Genomic DNA, 9,790 nt, shown 5'->3' on the forward strand with positions numbered 1-9,790 from the left:
CAGAAGTGGTTACATTCTGCTGAACTGTTTGGGAAGAAGAGTTCCATTTGCCACATTAAAAAGATGGCTGAAGGAAAAAACCTCTCTCTAATAGCAGCAGTTCATTCTGGTATTAACAAATATGTTCCATCAGAAAAACCTGCATCAGAAATGAAAATGCCCCCAAAAGTTATTATGCTTGTTGTTTGGGCAAGATCCAAGTAACACATATGTGACTGGTCCATCATAAGAAAGCTGGATCACTAATGGAGAGCTGACTGTCAAATAAGAGCCCCCAGGAAAGCCATAGACTCGACTTACCTTCTAGTTCATTAACTGTAAGCATAACGGCCTGTGGCTGTACTGCAAGGATCATGCTTGCTTCAGAACACATGAATTTCTGCCCACAAGAAATCTTTCCTTCGATATTTAATTTATCTTCGTGTTTGGACTAATTAGCAATTAAATTTGAAAGAGCATCCGTAAAGAGAGCATGTCAGTTGAAAGTATACATGATGACAAGAGGATTGAAAAGCTTAGCTTTTTCAGGGGTAAGGAATTTATTTGCATCTCAGGAACAATCTTAATATACTGTTCAAATGACCAGTGAAATGGGTCGCAAAGAAACACGTTACCTACAGACTATAAACTGTGATTCAATGGCCCAGCAAAACATGAAAATGCGCCCAGTGCTACTGAAAAGGAACAGTCTGGATTCAGCTGATTTTATGCGACAGCCTCACCACCGCAGGACCAAATCGCAGCAAGTTCGATTCAAGGATGATGGAGAGAACATAAAGACAGAACTGGATACTAATCCTGCCCAAGATATAGCATTCAGCACTGGAAAAACAGAGATATTTAAGGGTCAGAATTTTTTGCTACATCAATCTCCATCCTTCCCAGGGGCTCAGGAGGGGCTTCGGAATATTGCCATACAAACATCTCCCAGCCTCAGGAAACACTTCCCAGTCTTCAAAAAGAAAAAGCTGACAGTAAGCAAATCATTAACAGAAATGCCAGCTGAGCCTACAAATGCTATCCAAGTCAGCGGTGATCTTTCTGAACAGGACACAATGTCTTCAGAGCTCTGTTACCTAAGAATAACAAATCATTTGGAAGACGAATTTCAGAACAGTGAGGTGGACAGTCAGTTAAGTCAAAGACCATCAAAAGCACAAAGCAATGGACCTATCCATGCTGATGATTTCTCAGTATCAGAGAAGACAACTGTTTCTACCCAGGTGCCTGAATACATACATGTGAGTTTTCCACGAGACAGCCACGTTTCCATGGATGCACCAGACACCACCACAAATCTAAGTAATTCGCTGCATTCTTCTACTGACGTGAACAGCCATGAGAATACTGAAAACAGCACACTGTTATCTAACTCTGAAACAGCATACCCTTGCCTGATCAATTCTGCTAACTGCAGCAAATATAACCCTCATTCTGACTCCTGTGAAGCAGATAAAAGTGATTCTGAGTTGCCTGTAGCCAAAGATGCAAGCAGTAAGGAAACTACCCCCTTATCACCTCCATCAAATCACAGTCCATCTCCCTGTTTTCTCAGTGACTGCCAACAGTCAGGAGAGCACAAAAGCAATTCCAGCTGTGTGACATCACCCAATGATCACACAACATCACTGAACAGCAGTAACGCATTGAAATCTATCCTGGCATGCGGTGCTGAAATCAAGACAAATTCTACCCTGTCTGATGGTTCCCAGTGTAACAGCTGTTCAGAAGGATTTCACATAAAGTCTGATCTGCCAAGGAATGAAATAAAACCACAAACGAACAAAGAGATTAGCGAAATCAATCAAATTCATTTGGCACATGGCGAACTCTGCGCCCTACAAGGCAGGCTGCAGTCTGTAGAGGAATCCTTGCAGTCGAACCAGGAGAAGATTAAAGTCCTTTTGAATGTAATCCAAGACCTGGAAAAATCCAGAGCCCTCAGTGAAGGGTATGGTACATTTTAATATTAGTAATTCATCTGAAGCATAAGGTAGATGTTACCATTTTTTAAACCTTTGCTACTGAAAAAAACCAATCTTTCTTGCAATACTTAAAGATGAGTTTGCAAAAATGATATCTTAGATCCTTTTGCTGGTATTTCGGCCCCGGCAGACAGGCAAGTCTCTTTATTACTGGGCTTTAGCTGACACTGCCTTTAGTAATCCCAGTGTGAGACACAGTTTATTAAGTCCCTTTTTTATTTAGATTGATGGTGTCAGATACAAAGCCATGGACACCTGAGAGCTGGCAGCCTCTGTCCAACTGAAATCTGTATGTGGCAGAACCGCAAAACGCAGCAGCCTAATGTACTAATGTAGTAAAATCAAAACCTAGGACAAGCCAGCTACCTGCTAGCAGCAAGTTCAGGTCTGCTCTTGGTGCCAAAGCAGCCCTGTTCCTGAAATGGTTTATATCAGCAAAAACGTGCTTCTGTTCAACAAGGTATTACTGCCCTCACAAGCAAGCCAAAGGATTAGTGCTAAAGCCCCGCATGGGCCCACGCGGCTCGTTACAGCTCCTGATGCCACAGACAGCATCGCTGCTTAAGGGAATGCCCTGACCGCAGGAAAAGGCACAATGCCAGGTAAACTTCCGGAGCTTCAGCATGTCAGGAAGCTTTCCCGGGAGGTGGAGGTAGGTGCTTAAAAGGGGTTAAGACTATGGACACATGGTCTGTGAAGATGTTAGCAGGAGGTGACTTTGGAATCTCGGGTTTTAGAGTGACTGTGTTCCGCACTGTCATAGCCATCAAGACCTGTATTTGTTTTTAGCGTTAGCCAAGGCTGCAAGAGTTATTTATGCAGCTTATTGACGCGTTACAAGTAATCATAATCCTAGAAATGCAAGTAATGTCTAAAGATGGGACACCTAAGTGGGACAAGGTTAAAACAGAATTTTAAATATTTCTAAGCTCAACACAGGTTTTAGACTATCCTAATAGTGTAGTGCTTTCCGAGCTGTTTACAGCAGCTCCGACTTACAGGAGATGCATCTAGGACACATTTTAGAGTTCTGGTTTATGATAATGTAGTGTATATCCAAATAATTTTTGTCTTTGAAAAACCCACAAGAAAATTTTTCAAAGTATGAAGAGAGTAACGGTGCCATTTTATTTTATTTTTAAAGACAAACCAACATGAAGTCTATGTTATCATACATTTACTTTTATACTTAGCACAGGTAGCTTACACATCTCGAATAATCATCTGTGCACAACTCGTGCATAAAACCGCATCCTTAATCATCCTTTAAAATCAGATCATGTGCAGCCATAGTATTTAGTGACTATGATTAAGGAATAAATCAGATAATCTTCCACATCTCCACGAACCTCACAAAAAGAAGGCTGCACTGACACCAGGTCTTTGCCCGTGTTTGCATGCGGCCCGAAAAGATTTGTGTGGCTGTGCAAAAACTGTCAGGACATAACTGCCTGAAGCCACAATTTTATACCTCCTATTTTCCTACACCTTCAGAAAAATAAATCTATTTTGTACAACTGTTTCTTTCTCAAAGTATTTTATCTGGAAATTAAAATTACCTTCTTTCTGATGAATAATTCTCCAACTCACACTCCAAATACAAATTTCAACTCATTAAAAATCCTAAAATAACATAAATTAAGTTAATATACAATTGTCCTCTGTACAGATAACATTTTTCAATCTGGAAACATTACAGTAATGTCCATCTGGCTGTTATCATGAATATACTTCAGTTAAGTTTCCACTGTGCCCACATAAATTTTTAATCCAAGTAACACTTTTTCCCATGTAATTCAGCTCCAACTATCATCTCTCAAACGTTTGTTTTCGTAGTCATTTTTCTCTATCCAAAAAGCCCATATGATTTTCTAGCACCAATTTTGTAACAAGCCTAAATGCAACAGACAAAATTCATTTAGACATCTGGTAACAAAAATACAAAACATTTATAAAACACCAAAACCCAAAAGATCCAAGGGAGGGGGAAAAATCCAAGTATGTGTCACGCTTAAGCAATTACTTGTCTCAAGCATGTTTCATACAGCTACCACCTGACTAGGGTTCTTTAGGAAATTGCAGGAAAAAACACCCACTCCTTCTGCTCTGCACGTAGTTATGTTCGACAGAGCAGACAAGCTTCAATTAAGGTTGCAAATCTGACCATTACAAAGAGTAATTTACTGGGAAAGCACGATCAGATTATTCAGCAGTATTTATAGTCTTTTTCTGTTCAGTGACCACACAGTTGAAAAAAAAAAATTTTACCAAATATCTTTTAGTTCCACACCAAGGTTCCATGATAACCTCAATCCATCTCAATAGAATCACCTCACAGTAACACAGAGCATTCCAAGTACTTGTGGAGGTGGCAAAACTACTCATGTGAAGAACCTCCACTTCAACTCCAAAAGCAATCAGAAAATTATTTTGGCAGCAACAGAACACTCCTAAATCACCTCAAACTGTTTCTAATGCAGATCTCTCCATCATAAAAATAATTGAACACTAGTTGGTGTAAGTATGAAAGTCACTTCCCCTGTTTCCTCAACACTCCAAATTTGTTTACAACCAGCAGTAAAAATCTGACTTCGTACTCAGATGAGGAAACAGGGAAAAGAGAAAGAATGGAAAGCGTAAGGGAGAGCAACCAGAATCTTCATAGCATGAGCTGGGACACAAGACAAACATAAGTCAACACTGAGTTTGGGTTTTTTACAGCAACCTTCTAAGGCAGGATTTGACACTAGAATTTTTAGTAAGGATAACAGAAGTGGTGAACAGAATTATTTTTATTCATGCAAGATCTGTCAATGTATCTAGAAATACATGTGACATGAACTACTGTTTATTACAGGCGTAACTTCTATCACACTGGTCAAGACCTCAACAACTGCAGCACCTGTCAGAACACCGCGTGTATCATTTACAGGTACTTCACTCCTGCCCAGTTTTGTGTGGTCTGTCTATCTCAGAAATGTGCAGTACAATGTTTTGCTCAAAGGTATAAAAGGTGTCAATTAATAATAATCCAGTTTTTAACAAAAGACCAAGCGGTATGTGTGAGGTTGGTTGTTCTGCCAAGTAGAAAACAATTAATATTGGTGTTATGAGAGAGGTACCATAGCTCTGAGAATTCAAATAGAAATTTCCCACTAATACTTCACAGCATTATTTATTTCTAGTATGCTTTGGAAACCTTCAGTGCTGTTTCTGATGATGAAATTCCCTTTGTGTGTTACATTTGTAAAGCCAAGATTTCTGTCATAAATTTAGACCTTGAAGCAGACAAACACTCCATTCTCCAAATGCCAGCTGGCTCTGCACAACAAAACTCCCACACTTCGCACTTCAGTAAATGTTTGTTGTTATTTGGAGTGTAAGCTACTCCAAATTCCAACTTTAGTTTATGTTCAACTCTGATGACCAAAACACTTTGTAGTACCGTGTTCCAGAAGCTGTACGTGTTTCAAATGCTGTGTCTATACAAACACACTGAGAGCCTGACTGGCCAGCCGTTAGCCACAGAGCTAGCCTTGGTTATGCCACACGTCTAGGCTGTCCACTCAGCACAGGATTTTATAGAGCTGATACCAATTTACAAACCCATTAGATAATCTCTGCAACCTCCGTTACGAGGCAGAAAACACACCTCTTCAGTTATTCGATTCAGTAAGACGACTTGAATCACATCCTTGTCTTCTTTGCTACACCTACCACAATTCTGATAGGCTGTTTGAAGTTTGTTTTCTATGAAGCTCAGTGGAAAATGAACTTGCCAGTCACATATTGTGAAGATCAGATATTGAACGTAGACATTACACCGCAAAATTACGGAGAAGTTGATTTGAAACATCTCGCAGAAATTTTTTATCTCTTCAAAGGTATGTATTAGTATTCCAGAGGTTTTACGTATTTAAACGTGTTTACATTTACAGAAATAAAGGGTAAGATAAGTTCCCTTCTAGGTTGAAAACTTCTGCCATATTTCCAAGAACATGGCAGACCAACAGCTTCACCAGTAAGCACTATGACTTGAAATTTTTTTATGGATATAATGAATAGATTCTACCCATATGGAAGTGGTTTTCAAAGTGCATTTTCTGGAGGAGCTGAACTTATTAAAGAGCTTAATAAACTTGTTAGGTCAAGTCAAGGTTAGACACAGTACTGGAACCAATCGTTCACCATACAGCTCAGTTGGGTACTGATGTCCTAAACCTCTGGTGACGAACTCTCAAAGTAATTGATGTGTCACAAACTACACAGCACAGCTCCTCTGAGGGAAAGCTGGTAGTCAGCTGCACAGCACACTGGATACCGGCAGGGAGGTACAGGACTCATCTTAGAGCACAGACTGAAGCTGTATGCAGAAAGATCTGGGATGAAACAGATTTTCCCCCGTTGGTCAGTGTTTTTGAAAAATCAGTCTCTGGAGCCAGCAGGGAAATCTAACAGTTTCCACTTTACAGAGATGTTCCACACCATGTGGTTATGAAAAAAAAAGCACTGAGTAACATTTGATGTTCTTAATATATTGATTAGACAACATTCTGAAAAAGTACTGTTATCAGTTTTTGCTCTAGACAAACCCATGCAATTCATGTGTTATATGTAGCCCAAAAGATCCATGCAAGTCTGTATTCTGCTAGCATAGCATCACTGTTGTCATTAATTATAGAATCGAGTGTTTCATCTTGCTCCCTGTTTTCCTCCTCTTAAAAAACCTCCTCTGTTTCTGTTGCTCCTGTTTTCCTCCTCTTAAAGAGCAACACGCTAATCTCCTATCACTCTAAGTGTGGATTACACTGATCAGTAAAGTCATGAAAAGAGGTCTTCAGTCTAACAGTGACCAGGTATACAGTGGCTGTAAATTCAGCTTTATTAACTACCCAGAAAGATTATGTGGGAAGTCTTGGGAGCTTCAGTCTAAATTCTGTAAAACAAATGTTTATATCATAATAAACAAATGCAAGCAGCAACCAAAACCAAGAAGTTATCTGAGCATATAAGAGACAGTATTAAATGAAGACTGAATTGACCTCTTTCCTCTAGAGATGATCCCTCCAACACTAAATTAGAAACTTTGAAGAAGGAAAGAAAAAAAAGGATGTGAACAGATGTTATTCTTACGTATGCCATAGACCAAACATTCCATTCGCCAGCACTTGCAATCTGTGACTACGGAAAGTATTAAGTTGCAGTTTTAGCAATAAGCCAATAAAATGGAAGAGACACTAATCAGATTTGTTGGGCGTATCACTTTCTTCTACTCCCTTTATAGTTATTATATATTGCTCCTTGTCCAGAGATCCCTCTCCAGTTCTAAATTAGAATAATCCTATTGCTTTCTTTTTGCCAGTTACTTCATTAAAACCCCAAAACATATTAAAGAGAAGTGTGCTTCTAGTTGATTTAACACATTATTCTACAATGTTTATGGATTTTGATATTCATAACATACAATTAATAGTGTTTAAAGTTATGCGTATCTACTACTTTTACAGATTTCTTCTACTCAGTGCCTAAATTAGGTTCAAGGCCTTAATGTGCCATCCCAACATCCCTGCGGTGATGCTTTTTTCTGCCCAAAGAGCTTGCATGATGGAAAACAGAAGCAGCTCCTTTCTACACTCCCCTCCACCTGTTAAAAGCTCCCTAGCAGACATAGCTGATATAACTCCCACTCTCCTGCCCAGAAAAGATGGATGAAACAGAGAAAACCTATACAGCACTACCTCTTAATTTTGTTTGCTTTTTGTTTTTGTTGTTTTGCTTTTGTACTGATCGCAAACTGCTTAGTCACTGTCCACATCAATTCTTTTGAACCTTACCTTTATTTCTGTGCATATACCTGATCTTATCTAATTAATACCTTGGCTTTCTCTCATTTGACATCAACAATAATTACGGGTTTCAGAGGAGAAAGTGAGTTACATTAGTCTTTACTGTTAACTAATACTTGTCTCTGAGACTTACATATTTGCTTCATTTCATCTGTTTTCAGTCCTAGCCACTCTCCTAGCAGGAGTCACTCCCATTTAACCAAGTTAAGCATATGAGAGCTTTAAATTCATGCCAAGCACAGGACTGAGTTAGGGGAGAGTATCGAAGCCTGATCATGGAATGGAATGCATTGAAAGGTCATCCTAGTACATTTGCATTTGTTCTCCCTTAATTTTTGGTCCCTTTGTTTTGGGCACAGTGCTGGTATACTTAAATCATGCAAAGAAAAACATTTCCCTCAGAAGAGAGTTAGAGAGAAAATTATTTTTAATGCAGTAATCTACAGCCCTTGTTTTTTAACCAGGCTCTAATATCGAATGATGCCAAATCGCTCTCAGGAGGTAAGCATCCTTTCCACGTGTTTTTTAAAGAGGGAATTTCTCATTTGCTAGTTTAAATCTCTTTCATTTTTCCATAGTGTAGAATATGACTTCAGACAGCAAGAAGGAAGATTTCATCAGGTTTTGAAAATGCTGGATCATGCAGAACAAAGTCCAGCTTCAGCTTCACCTCAGAAGCGACCATCTGATAATCCAGCTCCCGAGAAAAAGGAGTTAAGAAGAAAACCAAAAAAGGTGAAAAGAAAATGCTTCTGGTGGATTTGACTTCCTTACAGATCGTTTTACATCTCAAAAGACACTAGGGCAGAAAGAGGTTTAAGAGCACACACCTGAAAATGTGCTATTACAAAATCACAAAGCTAAAGAATGTTAATTAGAGTATCTGAAAAATGAAAAGAATTGAATTTACTTACATCATCTCACTGAATAAAGGTGCATGAAGATACTATTTTCAAAGAGAAACTGTTTCTTTCAAAAGAAATTATCATTTTTTTCCAAGGACACTTTCATATGCTTTCTAAAGACTTTTTTTTCACCTTTTCAAAAACAACAAGGTTTAAATCTCTACTTTAAAAAAATAATGGTAGACAAAGCTAAGGGTGTCACACAGTCTTCACCTCCTATTTACAAGCAACATGAACTAAAAGGAAAGAATTTTGTGGATCTTTACACCAACCACATAATCAAGAACAAATTCAGGGGAACCTATGTTCAAACAAACAGCACCTCAAAGGAGACAATTACATTTTATGTGGCCACTGACATATTTGATGCTGTCATTTAATATTTAAAAAGAAAAAAAGAACTTCGGGTTGAGTTTTACTTTATCTTTTTATCGGTTCAATTTGAAAAGCAACCATTTCCAAGTTTCAGCCATTTAACAGCCTTCTCTGACAAGAGTCATTGTATGATAAAACAAGAGCATATGTCGGTAATTCTAGTCTTAACCCTCTGCTCAAGCAAGGTGAAGTTCAGTTTTGAGTATCTAAAAGACAAGACTCCATAACCCCTTGGGGCAAGCTGTTCCAAATTTTTTCCTAACCTCTAATCTGAATTTCCTGTGTTCTAACTTGAGTCCATTACATCTTGCCCTACCCCAATCCACCTTCAAGAAGAACTGGGCTGCCAATGAGACCTCTCTCCTAAACCTCCGCTTCTTAAAGACTGAACAAATCCAGTTCACTGTCTCTGCTCACATGTTATGTGCTCCAACCCACAGTCATCTTGGTGGTCTCCCTCCAGTAAGCTGATGTCTTTCGTCTGTCTGGAAGCCTCAGATTGACACAATGCCCCAGATGTCATCAGACAACTGGTGAGTAGGGGGAAATAACCACTTTGGCTACTGTCTTGCTAAACTACTTGCCCGGTTTGTCCATTTAAGACCTGTAACACTATACCAATATATCCCAAATATCAGGATGTGCTATTTTGGCCTTCAGTATAAGCTGATACATGACA

The 9,790-nt window shown here is 39.0% G+C and overlaps 1 protein-coding gene across 1 annotated transcript; it reads left to right on the top strand.

The window, feature by feature from the left end:
* The first annotated feature begins 638 nt into the window (after window positions 1-638).
* Window positions 639-8,596, top strand: FAM196B (family with sequence similarity 196, member B). The gene is made up of 3 exons (XM_010144763.1): window positions 639-1,951; window positions 4,843-4,917; window positions 8,410-8,596. The coding sequence occupies exons 1-3, from the start codon at window positions 639-641 to the stop codon at window positions 8,594-8,596; spliced, it is 1,575 nt and encodes a 524-aa protein (XP_010143065.1).
* Window positions 8,597-9,790: the final 1,194 nt, after the last annotated feature.

Source organism: Buceros rhinoceros, unplaced genomic scaffold (genome assembly GCF_000710305.1).
Source record: "Buceros rhinoceros silvestris isolate BGI_N320 unplaced genomic scaffold, ASM71030v1 scaffold38251, whole genome shotgun sequence".
Lineage (NCBI taxonomy): Eukaryota > Metazoa > Chordata > Aves > Bucerotiformes > Bucerotidae > Buceros > Buceros rhinoceros.

Bases quoted from the DNA above. Each gene is read 5' to 3' on its own strand.
- FAM196B (XM_010144763.1), top strand. From the start codon at position 639: ATGGCCCAGCAAAACATGAAAATGCGCCCAGTGCTACTGAAAAGGAAC. The intron at 1,952-4,842 runs GTATGGTACATT...TGTTTATTACAG, and splicing joins TCCAGAGCCCTCAGTGAAGG to GCGTAACTTCTATCACACTG. The intron at 4,918-8,409 runs GTACTTCACTCC...ATTTTTCCATAG, and splicing joins ACCGCGTGTATCATTTACAG to TGTAGAATATGACTTCAGAC.